Source organism: Lissotriton vulgaris, chromosome 3_1 (genome assembly GCF_964263255.1).
Source record: "Lissotriton vulgaris chromosome 3_1, aLisVul1.2, whole genome shotgun sequence".
In the NCBI taxonomy this organism is placed as follows: Eukaryota; Metazoa; Chordata; class Amphibia; order Caudata; family Salamandridae; genus Lissotriton; species Lissotriton vulgaris.
The window spans coordinates 1,081,697,605-1,081,715,510 of NC_141689.1; the positions used below are offsets into that span (position 1 = coordinate 1,081,697,605).

The following is a 17,906-nucleotide window of genomic DNA, read 5'->3' on the forward strand; positions in this document are numbered from 1 at the left end:
CAGTGTCCGTCAACACTTGCGCAGTCTACATTGCCGCCCTGTTGCACAAAGGGTTGTGTTTAAATCCCTTACTTTTGCTCACAGAGCCATCCACGGTCAAGGGCCAACGTACTTGAGGAAGCGCTTTGCCTGGTATTTACCTACTCGTCCACTACGGTCATCCTCCCAACATCTGCTGGCTGTTCCCCGTTTTAAACATACCCGCCTTGGTGGCCAGTCTATCACTGTTAAGGCGGTCATCACCGGGAACACTCTTCCCCTGCCGCTACGCGCTACCCAGGATTTCAATCTTTTTAAAAAAGCACTTAAAACCCACCTTTTTAAACTGTCATTGTAATTATTCCAGTTCCCTCCTGCCTAACTGCATTTCTACGCCCCAGGATACTCCTGTGTAATTGAGCGCGCTACAAAACCACCAATAACATAACATAACATAACATAACCTACTACAAATGTTTGTGTTTAGTATATGTACCATTTAAATGTAAGCTTTTACACATTATGAATAAAAGGCATTTTTGTTTCCAAATAAATTTCGCTCTTTCAGTTGTAAATTTGCCTGGGTGATCCATGAGAACGATTGTCACGACCACCAGCAACATGTTGGTGGCGATTGCTAAGATGAAAATGCTCAAAATTGCACGTACAAATCTTTTAACGTCCATCAAAAATCTTACATATCCAATGGTACTTTATCGGCCCTTTCGTGTCTGTTTTCCTTTACATTAGAAAGCAAGAGGGATTTCTAGTCAAAATGCAGCACAAATGAATTGCCCTTGCTCTTGTCTCCAATAGGCGGAGTTTGTTTCCAGAATATGTGTGAATCAGGACAACATTTCTAGCAAGCTCAAAGAATGCTGTGAGAGAGATCCGACTGAGCGCCTGGAGTGCATAGTAAAGACGGAGAATGGTGAGAAACCGGCAGACTTGTCCCCACAAGTCCCTGAATTCATCGAGCAACCAGACATTTGCAAGCCCTCTGAAGATCATTTGGGTCAAATGGCTAACAGGTTTGTTGTTATGCAATCACTGTACAAAATGCGCAAGACATAGGAATGTGCCCAAATGTATACAACTTTCTGCATAGTGAATGTATTCTGTGCCTGAACTCCTAGGGCCGACCCACAAAGTGATCTGCACGCCTTAGTTAACTCAGGTGTGCAAATAGCTTGAATAAATTCAGATTTTATATTTACAGACACTGAATTTACATTTACAAAGCAATTGAATTGTAAAGAAGTCAGCAATTTGCTCTCACAATTAGGAGTAAGCCTGTCGGTGACAATTTCTATCTTTTTTTTGAGAATTGGGTCCAGAAACGTGATCATTTTTTGGCTGGCATATGCTGTGACTTGCAGTTCATCACGTCAGCTTACCGAGGAGGACAAATGGAACAGGGCAAAAGTAGCACCAGGTTTTAGCAGCATTTAAAATGACAAAAAAAACTTTAGTATGAAACCCTAGATTAAAAGGTATTATTAGTTTTGAGTTGCATATGTTTCTTCTACTTGCAACTGTACTCTTTTCATTAGTTTTTTTGTTAACCATTTACCACTCGGAAGGTTACAGGCCAAGTGCCACTTTAAATAGCTTGAGCCATGAAATACAACAATTAGGTCGCACTCTTCATACCTCAGTCATGCATACAACTCACATAGGGTAATACACATCACCCAAACCACCAAAGTGCTCCTCTCTCACAGCAAGGAGTTGTAGCCCACACCAGTACCTTCGATGGCTGGTGTGTGGAGGAACCCTATGATGATATGTGTAAGAAAAGGGGGTATCCCCGACTAAAGTTCCTAAATCGGGATCACTGAAATGTTTGAAAAAACGAATATTTAGGAACATAGATTTCAAAGGGACGCTGACTGACAACAAAGAATACTGACTATGGATTGACAATACACATTAGAATATGTCATAAAAAGGGGTACTTTATTCAATAATATGATTATTAGGGATCTGACTTTTTAACATTCATTGTCGATCCAACATTGATTATCATAATATGCACTTTATATTTTTTATGTGTCATAATACATTTTTATATGGAAATATACATTTCATAAATAGATCCAAAAATAACAATAAATAAATAAGTCAAAATAACAATAAATAGATCAAGAAAACATGGCTAGAGATAGTTTAACATTGCTACGCGCGTTTCGGCTATAAGCCTTCATCAGGAAGCCATGGTATATGTTCCGAGTGTACCAAAATGATATTGCAGCCGCAATATACGATGGAGGACTTTAGATGTACATATGGGGTCACGCTAAGATCAAGGTGTAACTCAGTGTTGAGTGCAGAGGGTAACTCTTCACTGCTGGTAAAGTTTGAGGGATATATCTGTACGTTGCTATCTTGTAATCTTGCGTATTCAAGGGGCTGCGTGAAGTAGCGGTAGTGCGTGACGTGGAGAGATCCGGGATATATTACTGGGAGCGGGACATCTTGGTTAAGACTGGTATTATGCGGTGTGTTGTGCTTCCTCGCTCCAGTTGGAAAATTGGGCGGAACAGGACGTTACTTTAGGTAACGCGGGTATCGTCCTGCAATGATGGAATCTGGCTCTCCGGCGTCTCAATGGCAGTCGGAAGCTCAGAACCCTATGATGAAACATGCTACCTAAAAGTAGGTGAAGGTTCTCGTCCTAAACATAGGAAGCTGCCACAATTACAGAGACCTTGAAACAAATAAGGGTTTGGCTTGAGCGCAGTAAGGCTACGCCTGTATAAGTATCTAAACAAAAAACACTGCCAGTACTGCTCTTGGCGATTTATAAACGGTAAGAGAAGTCGAGTGGACCTTTCTCAACCTCTTAGACCAATTATTCAGTCAACAACTAATGTATATCAAAAGAGAAATATTTATTTTCTACTTCCAACAATTCAAAATTGATTCTAAGTGTTCTTGGGAAGTTTTTTGCTTTTTATATACATGAAAACACATCAAAGAAACATCAAAAATATTTAACACAAAACTTTTCAAATAAAAGGAGAGTGTGGGTGATGCGGGGTATTTACAAGACAAAACAAATATCAACTAATACTCTTTCACCATGAACAATCTCACCATTCATACTCCCAATCGTACTACAAGAAAACATTCAGACAAGTGAAGGGATGTTGTGGGGTTATGTACAAGGGAAAAGAGTTTTTTTGTTATATACAATGTACACCAACAGAGAAAATCAGAAAAAAACCTCATAAACATAAAAGATTCAAATACAGTAGCAATGAATACGTGGTCAAATCAATTAACGGGCAAAACAATGCACAATCTAGATAAGTATCAATAAACCGGGTGACACGGAGTCACCATGGGGAGAAGGGTAAATTTATCTAGAGGGGTCGACGCGTTTCGAATCCCATTAATTCTTGGGATTCTCCTCAGGACCAAGAGCAGAAAAGAATCTGTCTGGATTGCTTGATGGTGTCTTTGAAGGAGATAGGGCGTATTTTGAAGTCTCCACCAGAGGTTCTTTTTCTTTATTTTAGGGTCTGAATTCAATCAGGAATCGGCCGCGGAACCAGCAGTTAAGGGTCCATCATCCGCCGTCTCTGTCCGTGAGCCTCGTTTGGCAATCAGATTTGGCGCCGAGAATTAATGGGATTCGAAACGCGTCGACCCCTCTAGATAAATTTACCCTTCTCCCCATGGTGACTCCGTGTCACCCGGTTTATTGATACTTATCTAGATTGTGCATTGTTTTGCCCGTTAATTGATTTGACCACGTATTCATTGCTACTGTATTTGAATCTTTTATGTTTATGAGGTTTTTTCTGATTTTCTCTGTTGGTGTACATTGTATATAACAAAAAAACTCTTTTCCCTTGTACATAACCCCACAACATCCCTTCACTTGTCTGAATGTTTTCTTGTAGTACGATTGGGAGTATGAATGGTGAGATTGTTCATGGTGAAAGAGTATTAGTTGATATTTGTTTTGTCTTGTAAATACCCCGCATCACCCACACTCTCCTTTTATTTGAAAAGTTTTGTGTTAATTATTTTTGATGTTTCTTTGATGTGTTTTCATGTATATAAAAAGCAAAAAACTTCCCAAGAACACTTAGAATCAATTTTGAATTGTTGGAAGTAGAAAATAAATATTTCTCTTTTGATATACATTAGTTGTTGACTGAATAATTGGTCTAAGAGGTTGAGAAAGGTCCACTCGACTTCTCTTACCGTTTATAAATCGCCAAGAGCAGTACTGGCAGTGTTTTTTGTTTAGATACAATTACAGAGACAGCTTAAGTAGGACGAATCTAATATGATCAGTTCCCCAGACCTTGTGCATCTTTTTGTGCATTGGATTGTGTTTTTAAGAGTGATACACAAATGGTCATATAAATACTCCCCTTACACCTTCTTTGTGTATAATAAGAAGAATTAGACAATGGGGGACATGGGTGATGGGGGAAAGACAAAAGGAGTGGACCCATAGAGGCGGCAATCAGACATGGGAGTATGATGGAACAGTGGGAAGTATATTTGGCAAGAGGATATCAGTCAGTCAGTCAAATATTCTTTATTCGATAAAATTAATATCATAAAAGACATGGTACAATTAAACAAAAAGTTACAATCTAACAAATTTCAGTACAGTACATTTTTTCCATCAATGTAAAAAATACAATACATATTAAAAAGAGAAATTTCTAATATTGAAAGTTTAAAAAAAAAAAAATATACCATTTAAAAACTGTCAGTACTACTGCCTTAGTAAAGTAGAATACATATTTACACAAGAGAAACATTACTCAAAACAGCTTTGGATCTGCGGTAGGCTGATGGTATTTTTCCTTATGCGAGTGGCTGCCGTCAAAAAACTAGCCACACAGAACATAATATAGGGGTTACCCAATTGCATTAGGTATATTAGAGCGGGCCTCACCTGAATAAAGCCCGCCTTCTTCAGGAGTGGTAACAAATATTTCCGTCTACATACTTCATAGTGAGTGCAAAACATGACAAAATGGAGTGTGTCTTGTAATGAAAAGCAATCACAAGTGCAGGGATCCGCCTTGTCAGGTGCGCACCAGGTACGGAAAACTCCTAAAGAGTAATGAATCAGGTTTAGGCGGAATCTTGTCAGAAGAAATCTGTGGTGTCGATTATTCACCACTATTAAATATGGTTCCGGTCCTGGACAACTAACCAGTCCATCGTTTAGTCTAACAAGAGGCTTTCTCAGCTCCGTCTCCTCCCGATCTAATTTAAAAAGGTCCTCTAGGGCCTTTTTTGTTGGAAAAATATCCTTTTTAGTTATTAATTCGGGAGAATAGAACATGTCTGAGCGACCTATTTTTTGCAGACCATTTTTAATATAATTCAGCCATACAATTTTATCAGCCCTCTCTAAATGCAGGCAGTCTTTAATAATGGAGTGGTTTAAAGTAATTTCTTTGTTAAGCCAGATTTTTAGCCAATACAGAAGGGGTGCTATTTGGATATGGTCTGAGATGTATCCGATCCCCACTTCCGTGTGTGTTGTAAATGTGGGAGTAGACTGAGGGACTGAGAGAAGCCCCCTCAGAAATTTATTTTCTACCAGTTGTATTTTTTTTGGGTGCGGTGCAACCCCATATTTGGCATCCATAGGAGGCCACTGCCAAGCATTTAGCTTTGTAGACCTTAATGATGGCTTCAACCGGTCTACCTCCCAGTTTTTTAGCAAAGCTCATAAGGCCCGAAACACTTCTACAAAAAACCATACTACGACTTGTATTTTGTGGACCCCAGGTACCCTTTTCATCGAACAGTACCCCCAAGTAGGGAAAGGAAGACACCCTACAAACCACTTCATTATTACAGTAGAAATGTTTTAATTTCCCCTTATTTCTGCCCTTCCCTGCGATTAGAACCTGAGCTTTTTTAGCATTAACCTTGAGATCAAGGTTACTCATAAAGGTGCCAAAGGCGTTCAGCAGTTTTTGGAGGCTCACCCCAGTGCGGGCCATAAGTACGGCATCATCCGCGTACAGGAGAACAGGTATTACCTGCTCCTCTATACGCAGAGTATCCTGAGAGACCTCCCCCAGCTCGGCCTCCAGGGCATTAATATAGAGTGTAAACAACAGAGGTGCCAAGATGCACCCCTGTCTTACCCCTCTTTTAGAACTAAATGGCCTTGTACATCGTCCATCCATACCCACTCTTACTTTTGCAGATAAGTTTGTATGGAGGTTTGCCATAAAGTGCACTAGGGGAGGGTCCAGACCTAGCTCAAGAAGACCCATCCAGAGCTTCGACCTATTAACTAGGTCGAATGCAGAGGATAGGTCCATAAAACCCAAATATAGATTGCCCTCTTTAGCCGCAGTATACTTGCTGACCAATAAATGCAGGTTTAAACATTGGTCAATGGTTCCTCTATTTGACCTAAAACCATATTGCATATTGGAAAGGATCCCTTTCTCCGTCAGCCAATCATTTAATCTATGCAGGACCACCCTTCCCAGAACCTTTACAGAGGAATCTATCAGAGAAATTGGTCTATAGCAGGAGGGGTCCTGCCTAGATCCTTTTTTATAAACCGGGATGATGGTTGACGTTAGCCATGATTGTGGAATACTATCTTTACTAATAGAATTAAAAATGTTTACTAAAATTTTAGACCACAAAGTAGGGGCAGCTTTAAATAGATCAGCTGGGACTCCATCTGGTCCAGGCGCCTTGTTTTTGGCCATTTCGATGGCCTTCGCCACCTCAGCGGTTTCAAAAGTCAACCTTGAAAAGGTGTTTTCAGGGAATTGAACCTCGGAATTTTGGCAGTTTAGGGGCAGGCTATAAATCTCCTCAAAATGTGCAATCCAGGCCTCATCTGTGATGTTACAGTCCATGGGGCCATTATCTGAGTTTGCAAAGACAGGTTGGTTGACTGTGGCCCAAAATTTACTGCTATCTCTCAGAACGTCCGGTGTCAACAGTTTATGCCATGCTTCATCCCTTAATTCCCGCTTTCTATCGTTCATCGCCAACTTGTATGCCAGTCTGCATTTGGTTACTAAGCCCTTATCCCTAGGAGTAGCTTTAAGTGCTTTAAGTAGGGCAGCATGTGCATCTGAGCATTTTTATTGAACCACCTCTCACCTGGCCCAGTTTTTGATTTCCCCTTGGTAATTAGGTTGTCTTTTACGTGCAAACAGATCGCATTATAGGCATTAACAATATCACTACCATTTGCCTCATTGTTTGAACATATTGTTATCTCTGCCCTAGTTGCAACCAACAAGTCCGCTATAAAGATATCAGGTACCACTTTCGTCCATTTTAATCTTCTCCCCTGATCTCTGGTGGCAACATCATTTTGGACTCTAGATTGTGAGTCCCTAAATGACAGTGATTCTCCGGTTGCCAGCTCCAATAGCACAGGATTGTGGTCGCTAAAGATTGAAACCTCCACATTATAATATAACACAAAACGTAACAAATGAGATGTAACAAAAACATAATCAATAATTTTACCCCTGTCCTTCCCCTTAAAAGTGGGGTTCCTAGTTTCACCCTGCCCACAACTTGATTCATAAAGATTCCAGTTAGCTAGGAAGCATTCCAGATTTTCCCCTTCTTTAGTGTGTTCAAAGTGGGATCATGCAGAAAACTGAGGGCCCTCGTAATCCTCACTCCCACACTGGTTCCTACAGGGGTGAATATTTAGGTCCCCCATAAACAAAATCTCAAAAGAATTTGACTTCCTACTATAGCTATTAATAAATTGGTCTAACAGATCAAAATTATTATCTGTTTCAGCGGTATTATAAAAATTTATAAATAACAGCTTAAGTGCGTCAGACCAGCGAATTCTACTGCAAGGCAGTTCTGACTACCTGTATCCATTTGTTTATAAGAGCCTTTGAGGTCCAATGAGAAAAATAACAGTAGACCACCCTTGGCTCTACCTGCGTTGCCTTTTCTTGCAGGAACGGAGAAATGACAATAACCGTCCATTGAGAAGGAGTTATCAGGGTCCCAAGTTTCTTGTAGGGATATAATGTCAAAACCTGAAATATATTCCCTCCATATCTGATCCCCCATTTTGGCCCTTACACCAGCAATGTTCCAACTTAACATCTTGCATGTGGAATGCGGTTGGATGGGCTCAGTCAGTAGTGTGCCTGAATTATCCAGTCAATCAGTTTCTGAAAGATTCGATAGTGGGGCAAAACGATTGGTCACGGTACAACCCAAGGGGTTAGATGTCTCCATATTGGGAGTGCGTTCCTTCAGTAGAATTTTTCCACTTCGGTCGTGCTGGTTATTCAATGGGATTTGTGTGTTTGGTGTTTTAGACCCTCTCTCTGGGCGAGGCATGGGTGGTTGTGGCCTTCTGGGTCTATATTGAAGAGGTGGATAAAAATATCCAAGGGGGAGTGGGCGGATACCTGGATGTAATAAAACGGACCCATCCCAAAAGAGCCGTTCTGCCACAGAGCAGGTTTTAAAATTAATCACTACGCAATCTCCCTTTGTCGTTTTCTCCCTTGGACCAACCCAGCCCACTCTTCTAGCTGTGATTATGTCGGAAGCAATGTCCTCCTCCCCACTGCAGTATTGCTGGCACCAATTTCTAGTTCTTTCCAGCAAGTCACTTGGTCTCTCTCTCGCGTTGGTTTGCAGGGGCGGAACCCCCACCAAAACTGCCACAAATGGGGCAGCTTGGGGTGGGAGATGTAACTTAGTTATACACTGTATGAACCCTGTATTCATCTTTTTTTCCCCACTCGTTGTGGATCCATCTTTAGTGGCGGTCGTATCGGGTGGGTTTGCACCTACTGGCCCATCTAACACCCTTGTGCCTGATGTTGAGCAATAATTTTCGCTCATAGCAACGCTGGCGGTGGCTTCGGTAGGATCCCCAACAGGGAGAGGTAATACAGCTAAATTTTGTTTTAGAAGGGCCCGCTGTTCCTGCATGACAGAATCAATGAGGTTACATTTCTTTAACAGACCAGCCACACATGTATTGAGGACGTCGACTATGTCCTTGGCTATGTTGGTAAGTATTGGTTCCATATGTAAGTTTATAAGGCCCTCAATTCTTTTACTTAGTCTGTCAACCAGGTCCTCCTCCATTGTCGCTGAAATGTTAGTTAGGTGTTTGGTTTTTTGTTGACATTTTTTAGAGGGTTTGGGCCCATGGGTTTGTTTGTTAGGAGGGGCCTCTATTATATACTGTTCCGATACAATACCCTGCCCCCTGGCAGGCAACCCTGTGTTAGTAATTTCCCCTATATCATCCTCTGGAATGGAAAGTAAGGGGATGTCATACTGTGTTTCCGATGTTACAGGCGCACTTTCTTGGGTGTCTTCTATTATGCCAGGCCCTTGCTGTTGTAGAGGGGTTGGTGTAAATCCAAGTTCTTTTTCTGCTTGGGCGATCTCTTTGGTAATAGCTCCAACAGCTGAGGTCAGATAGGAGATAATAGTATCAGACCTGCGTGGGATTTTGGCCTTCTGTGATTGAATAGACCCATGGCACAGATTTTTCCGCTTACCCATATCAGCGTGTTAGGGGGGTGGCCCGTCCCGTCCCCTGTCGTCCGCGGACGGCCGTAGACGGCCCGCCCTTTGCCTGGGCTCCGCCCGCGCGCGTCCCGCGAGGCGGTTGTAACTGCTCCCTCTTATGCGCCTCCGGGCGCGGGATTCAGTCTCGGCAATCAGCGTCCCCGGATGTCAGGAGGGGACGCTGGGAAATGTAATCCAGTTGTCCTGCAAGGCAGACGCTCCCCCCTCTCGGCGGAGGATATAATTTAGGTGGTTAGAAGGACAGGATTAGGCTAGGTATAAAGGTGGAGAAAGAAGATTGAGTCCTGGTGGTGGTGCAAAGGAGATAAGACATAGAGGGAATAGGGTAAAGCTATGATCATAAGAAGAAATGGCATATAGAAATGAGGACAACAAATGAAATGGCAATTTCTGGCATCCTTCATTGATCACCTGGTAAGCAAAGGTAGACCAAATCAGTAAGAGCAGGGCAGGATGAAACCCTTGTGATGAAACCCATCATATGCGTGTACTGAGGGTGTGCTTATGTAATACAAAGAAAAATACCAGCTGTCCAATGAAAACATTAAGGTAAAAAACAGTAAGATACTTACAACAATGTAAGGAATACAGTAAAATTAATTGGAACCATTCAAAAGATGTTTTGAGCTGGAGGTGATGCTGTGATTTGGTAGTCTTTCTGGAGAATTCAGTGCAGCCATGACGTTTTCACTCCAATATAAATTTATCAACCTCTTAAGTGTGTGATCGGACACCTTGCCCCATTATTCTTTTGGGTAAAACAATCGAGGCAAGAGCTGGCAATACTCAGATTGACAGCTTCTTTTTAACCAAACTTTATACATGGGAGGTTGTATCAATGTATAGTTTTGTGGCCTATGGTGCGTTTTCTTGGGTCCCATTCAATGGGTCTTTTATTGTACATGTGGTTCTAACCAGTTTACTGTGTATGTTAGTGTCTCTTTGGTGTATCCCCATGTGACTATTCTCTCCCTACTAAATATCTTGTATCCCCTATTGGCATGGTACCCAAATATTGAGGACTAAATATAGTGTGGCACAAACATTGTATCATCAAAAGAGTTTAATATATTTATGTATTGCCCCTCTTAATAACTGAGCTCTCACTGGCACAATATTTTTGTCAACAATATTCTGATACAACTCTCAATATATCTATATTGTTTCCGAAATGTCAATTTACTGTTTTTTTAGACTTGCTTCTGTGTCTCTGTTAATTTATTCCAGTGTACCTCTTAGTTCCCTAACTTATCTTATATCTCCAGTCCCTCAGCACCATTGTTGACATCTGGAGTTGGGAGGACACATCAAGGGGCTGCTCCACCATATGGGAGCATCGCCCCATTGCTTTCTCGCAGTGCGAGAATCAAAAACATATGATGGTATTTTAAATACCATTTTATGTTTCTGCTTCTAGTACTGCGAGGAAGCCGAAGGCAGGGTTTGGTAGGGGGCGGGCGGGTGGGCGGTCTTGCTCGAGGGCAGGGGAGGAGTGGCCCCAGGGCCGACCAAACCAGTCATACGCACCCTACATTTTCTATATGTAGGCTCCCTAATGATGCCTGGGGGGTCAGCGTCCCAGCCAATCACAACTCTGCCATTGCAGTTTTGTGATTGGCTTAGGAGAGGGGAGGGAGGCTACCTGTGGCTGCTTCCTGTTGTAGAGAGGATGATACAGACCAAGGACGTGGGACGGGCCAGTAAAAGTAGATTAGGTTAACTTTTATAAAAAAAATGAAACCTCCCCCTGCTCGCCCCCCTCCCAGCGCACCCCCGTGCTCCCACCTGTGAATCATACTGGCCGCGACTGGACACAGTCTGTGCTTATCATACCCTGTTTCTTGCTACAGTAGATATCAGGAGTTCACAAGAGCATGTCTAGCCTAGGCAGCCAGAGGCACAGTGGATCTGCATCATCACCTATAATAAAATGCTTCACAGCAGTGCTCCATACCTCACCTTCTCCCATCATATGATAGTAGGCAACAGGTTGGTTGCATTTTAGGTGGTGGGCAAGACACTTGCAGAAGAAGCAACCTGTCTAAATGTGAGTGAGATGACAACTAGCACTTAGTGTAAGTCAAGGGGGCATCAAGAAGTGTTAGAATAGTAAGTGCAGATCATACATTCCCTGCTCATTTGTCTGCCAATGTAACAGTGGGATACCTACCAACAGCTTTTCCTGATCCTGGAAGCAGGCAGCATGGACATGGCAGTCCAATTCAGAAGCCAAGCATTTGCATTTGTGGGCCTGGTCCACTTTCATCTTTCTTTCTAACCAGATTCTTCAGAGATGGTAAGAACAGGAGCCAATGAGTTCTCTGGCTGAAAGAAAGCTAAAAGCAGCTACATTCACTCCACTTTCTGAGATTGGAGTTGCCCCAGTGAGCTCTCTGACCTGGTCAGGGCACACCAGTGATCCCATCTGGATTTTTACCACTATATGTACTGTAGGTGCACTAGAGACATTGTTTTTGTTGGGACAGCTAAGGTCTCCAGTTCGCTGTCCAGGAGCTTTACAATCATGACACCATTAAGTATGGGCGAATATTGCGAATCAGTGGTTTGCAAATTTGCGCGAAATCGCAAAAAATCAGTGAATTCGCCCGCGGAATCGCTGACTGTTTTGCGATTTTGCACCATACTTAACTTGAGTACTTTCTACTGGCTAATCAGTAAGTGCTACCTCGTTGGGTAAATGTATAGTGCTTTTCCTGCACTACAGCTGCGTATGGCCAGAAGAACTGCCTCCAGTGACCATGTGTGTGTAACTTTGCCATCGCACTGAAGGGAGCCGGGGTCCCTCGAGTGAGCTGTCCATCATAGTGTGTAAAGGGCGGGAAGACGGTGCACACCGCTAGTGTGTGGGGGGGGAGGGCAAGCGGGGGGGGGGGGCTTTTTTGCGAGTTCACATGCCTTTTGTGTGTATAAAAGGTCAGGCACCGATCAGAGCAGCAGATGGGGAGAAAGAAGCTACTGGTTACAGGAACTGCACGGGGATTGCACTTGGGAAAGTCAAGGATGCAAAGGCCTCCATCAAGCATCATAGCTAATTTTCGACTCTAGATATAGCGAGAAAGCACGCCTGCCCAGCCTCGACAAAGTGCACAATTATTTTTTGGGGCTGAATAACTTTGCCATTGCGCCGAAGGGCACCGGGGTCCCTCGAGTGAGCTGTCCATCATAGTGGGTAAAGGGCGGGAAGACAGTGCACACCGCTGGTGTGTGTGTGTAGGGGGGCAAACGGGAGAGCTTCTTTGCGAGCTCACATGTGTCTTGTGTGTATAAAAGGTCAGGCACCGTTCAGAGCAGCAGATGGGAAGAAAGAAGCTACTGGTTACAGGAACTGCATGGGGATTGCACTCGTGAAAATCAAGGATGCAAAGGCCTCCATCAAGCATCATAGCTAATTTTCGAAAGTAGATATGGGGAGAAAGCACACCTGCCCAGCCTCGACAAAGCGCACGATTATTTTTTGGCGGTGATTGACTTTGCCATCGCGCCGAAGGGCGCCGGGGTACCTCGAGTAAGCTGTCCATCATAGTGGATAAAGAGCGGGAAGACGGTGTACACCCCTATTATGTGGGGGGGGGGCAAACGGGGGGGGGCTTCTTTGCGAGTTCACATGCGTCTTGAGTGTATAAAAGGTCAGGCACCGATCTGAGCAGCAAATGGGGGGAAAGAAGCTACTGGTTACAGGAACTGCACGGGGATTGCACTTGTGAAAGTCAAGGATGCAAAGGCCTCCATCAAGCATCATAGCTAATTTTCGACTGTGTAGATATGGGGAGAAAGCACACCTGCCCAGCCTCGACAAAGCACACGATTTTTTGGGGCTGATTAAGGAGTTACTGAATTTGACCTCCAACTTGGGCACCTGCTTTATCTATATCTGTAAGTGCTTCCTGTTCAAGGAGCCTTGTTGTCTACTTGTAACTATTCTCTGACCCTGCTTCGGGGGTCAGAGCAGGGTCAGAGAATAGTTGCAAGTAGGCAACGAGGCTCCGCTCAGGAAGCACTTACAGGGTTACAGCAGGTGCCCAAGTTGAAGTTAATTTCTTTGTAACCATTTTGTAAATGGTTACAAAGAAATTAGCTTCAACTCGGGCACCTGCTGTAACCCTGTAAGAGCTTCCTGAGCAAAATTAATCCAGCTCGTGAATTAGCGGATTTTGCTGCGATTTTGCGCAATTCGTGGATCCTGAAATCGCAGAAAACCTGCAAATTTGCGAGCGGAATGAATTTTCCGCCCATACTTAGACACCATGCCCTTTTGGGATTGCAATTCTTTGCCTGGTACAACCCACCCTTAGACTGTGTTGAGTTTTGTGGCCCACCCTCCTGAAAAGGGTTTTGGGGGCTTTAGAAGACTTTTTTTATCTTTTGGTTGAACACTATCTTTCCCTTGGGGGGCTCAGCAACCCCTTTCTTTTAGTCGCCCCCACCAGTGGTAGTTTTGGTCACCCTTGTTATGACCTAGAGATCTGCCTTCTTCCCCAACTCTTCAGGAGAAAGACGACATAGGTCTACCAGGTACTGATGTAACTTCTCATGAAAACAATTACTGAACAGATGCTCTTTCACAAATAAATCATAAAGTCCATCATAATCATGTACTTTGTTACCTGTCAACCAGCTACCTAGTATTCTCACTGAAATGTGTACAAAAAACTACCCAGGCCTGATACTTGGTATTTTGAGTGTCCCTGAACCTGATCCTCTATTCCTCAGTGGTCAGTCCAAAGACGTCAATCAGGGTGTCCTTCATGAGGTCATAGCACTCATCATCTGCCTCATTCAGTGGAGAAATAGAGACAACAGCTATATATTAATGGTGACTGAGGAACTGGTGACCTCAGATCATTACTTGACTGCTGAGACTTAAACAGTCCTCAATGCTGATAATCAGACTAAGTTATATCCCATGGCGATGGTATCCTTAAAATGGGGGGGGGTACTGGCCAATAGAAGGTTGGGGTATCCTCAGCTATCCTGTACAATGTCTGCTAGACAATGATCTGGAGTCCTCAGCATGAGCTGAGGTCAAAAGAAAGACATATGGAGCTATGCTGGGTATACCTGAATGGCTGTGTGTAAACATAAGAGCACAGTGTAGAGCCCAGGGTGAAGAAGAAGAGCTGGATCATGTGATAATGGCCCAACTTCTAAGAGAGAATGCAAGAAGATTGGGAAACCAGGTGACTAGAGGTCCTTGCTGGGTTGGAGTCTTGTAGTTCAGCTTATCTTGACAGTATTGCTGTCTTTAGCTCCTCCAGGCAGGATCCCTGATCCACCTTGGTAAGGTCCTTGAGGCTCTGAGAAGTGCAGGCCTCACAATTAAGGCAATCACATGGCAGATAGGGCAGGGCTCGGATGTATACTTGGGTCCTCTTGCAGGTGGAGGCCAAGTTCAACCCTTACAACCCAAGATCCAGACAATTCTGAACTCCGTAGCTCTCACCAACGATACTCAAGTCAGGGCATTCCTTGCCTTGACTGGGTATTACAGAAGGTTTGTGAAGGGATATGGGTTTATTGTGACCCCTCTCAAAGAACTGACCTCCACGAAGATGCTAAAGATGTGTATTTGTTGATATAACACTCTCTGTATCCTCTACCCAAGGATAGATCACAAAGCACACAATAAAAGTCAATGGAGCAGTTGTAAGTAGCACAATACACAGTGTGCTCTAAGGAGAGACCAAACCATATACTAAAATAGCGGTATAACAACCACGACGCAGGTCAAGACAAGGTCTTAAGCATGTAGTATCATTGAGACCTTAAAGGAACCACCCAAGGTAAGTAGATTGGGACCACACAGAGGACGGGTTCAGTGTGTGAACACTACTGCGGGCTCTGTATTGTTCTATGGGGAAGTCACAGATGCAATTTTACAGTTTAAAGAACCTCAGTGGACTTTGAGGAAATCCTTCAGAACTTAAGAGGTTGGAGAGCCACCCCACCCATGGATACCGAAGTACCAGAGTTACCTATCCCAGAGGAGACGGGTGCATAGGGTTGAAGTAGCATCAGAAACCGCTGTCGTTCTCTATGGAAGGCTTTGAAAAAGTGCCGCTGCCGTGAAGGTGAAAAGGGTCCGGTGGAATCCAAGGATGGATTCTTGAAGAAAGGAATCTGAAAGCAGAGAGGGCAGAGTCTGGGTCACTTTAGAGTGACCAGGGGCTCAGGAGTCAAGTGCCCACCGATGTCGGGTACTTCAGGTGTGATGAGGGGTTGCTTCACTCTGCAGCCACGAGGATCAGGAGACATCGAGAACAACCAGGAGCCAGATGCCTGATGTCGAGTGCTGAGGGGTCGATGTCCGGCAGGAGCACCAAAAAGTCTCGGCAACGGCAACCCATGCAGGAAGGTCAAGCAGATTACAGTGCAGACCAGCAAGGTCCTGGGGATTCTCCAAGCAATGTAGATGCAGGTCACATCTGGAGCAACCAGAAAAGCCCAAGAGAAATCAGGAGGACCCTCAAGAGGACCCACAGGCCGAATGACCAGGAGTCGCGAGGTGACCTTGAGCAAGAACATGAAGTACCAGTCCACAGTGCACTTGGTGCAAGGAGGCCAGAGTTCTTTAGTGGAAATATTGCTTGGGGTCAGTATTACAAGGAGTCGAAAGCACAAGCTTGAGAATCGGCAACAAGCATATGCACTTGCAAATAGACACGGAGCACAGCGGTTCGGGTCAGCAGTCCCCGCGAGGGATACTGGCCTGAAACTTGCTGAGAGGGCAGATCAACCTCAGGGACCTTCAAAATAACCTCCTATGTTGCTGGAGTCTTCAGAGTCTAGAGGCGCTTGGGTGCAGCAGATGGATCAGTTGCGTTGTGGAGCCTGCAAATACAGGGGACTGACCCTTCACGACAAGGGAGATTATTCAATTGTCCTTAATTCTCCACAGGTCCTGCACAGAGCCTGTATGGGGCAAGGGCACAGAAAAAGCTTTGGATGGAGAGGGACATGAAGTCGGGCCCAGTCGAAGTCCAGCAAGTTCCAGAGTGTCCAGACGAACAAATATCTGTGGTTTCTTGTTGCAGAATATTGTCCATGTAAAATCTAAAGAGCTACAGCCAGGTAAGCCTTTTGTACCCACAGGAGGAGAGGGTTGGACACATTCAGAGGACATACCCAGTGGAGGGTTGAGGAAAAGTTGGAAATGACTCACTCTCCCCACCAGGGATCTATCCAGCAGTTTGCATAATAAAACAGCAAAGGAATTGACAGCCAATCTGTAAAATCAAAAGACATCTTTATTATAATTAATTATAAGGCTTCGTCGTCCAACCGTAGTTTTACAGCTGAAAGAGGGAGCCTCCCTGAGCTTTCTCAGGCAGGCTTTTTATACAAAAAGTTTGGCCCTAGGCTCACATTCTTGCTTTGAAACACATCATTGTAGGTCACTCCCATGTTACTACCAAAGCATGTTATAATTACAAATACCAGTTTGCTTGCCCAAACTGTCCAACCCATCTTCCATCATGAACATATGTCAAACTTCACATATTTTCCTGTGCAGGCCGGAGAAACTCACAATAGAACTGGTTTCCTCCCCATCATATAAACGGTCACCTCCCCATTGTAAAAGCCCAGAAGCAGAGAAACAGAGCCAGGTGTGGAAGATAGAAATGTAGGATAAGGGATGCTTGTGGGTCATAAACAGGCATGGCTACTGTAGTCGGCCTTCTAATCTTGCTCAGGCCAATGTACTCAACAAGTTGCTCAGATCTTTAATATAGATTGACTAGAGGCCATGGACTGGTTTGGTGAGGCCAACATCACGTAGGCAGATTCAACCTGTTCAGGTCAAATGGGAGTCAGGAAGAACTCAAGCTAAGGAATACGTGTCCTTTAAGAATCATTGGCTCATGTATATGCCTATGTAAAGGGCAACAACTAAAATGGACGCTGTTCACAACCTGGAGCCTGTGGGCTCAGAATGAATTTGCCAATAACTCCTGCATGCATCATTGTATCGTGATGAAAATACACACACATATTAAACTTGCCATTTTTGTTTCTCTGATATCAGAATCATAGCAAAATAATGATATTTTAAACACAGGTTCAGATTTCACAGAACCTCAGACGACCCTTTGCCCTTACATAGGCAATTACTCAGTCTATATTAGCAGCTGTGTCCGAAATCCGTTATAAGCCTCTTGGAAGGCTTCTATTGTCCATCAAATCCGCTTCCATCATCTTCTTCCGCGTTGGGCCTCTCGATCCAGGCCTTTTCATGCTCAGTAGGAGTGCCCTCCTGGAACACCCACAGTTCATTCAAAGTCTCAATGTATCTAAACAAATGCACCAGTGTCTCTTCTCTGTGACACCTCAGGAAATGTGCTCTTCAT

General features: G+C 43.9%; 1 protein-coding gene across 1 annotated transcript in view; it reads left to right on the forward strand.

Moving 5' to 3' along the window:
* LOC147727444 (albumin-like) overlaps nt 1-17,906 on the forward strand; it is a 475,469-nt gene that overhangs the window by 214,697 nt on the left and 242,866 nt on the right. The window contains exon 8 of the mRNA XM_086961517.1: nt 796-1,010. Coding sequence (XP_086817643.1) covers nt 796-1,010 — 215 coding nt within the window. The remainder of the gene's footprint in view (nt 1-795; nt 1,011-17,906) is intronic.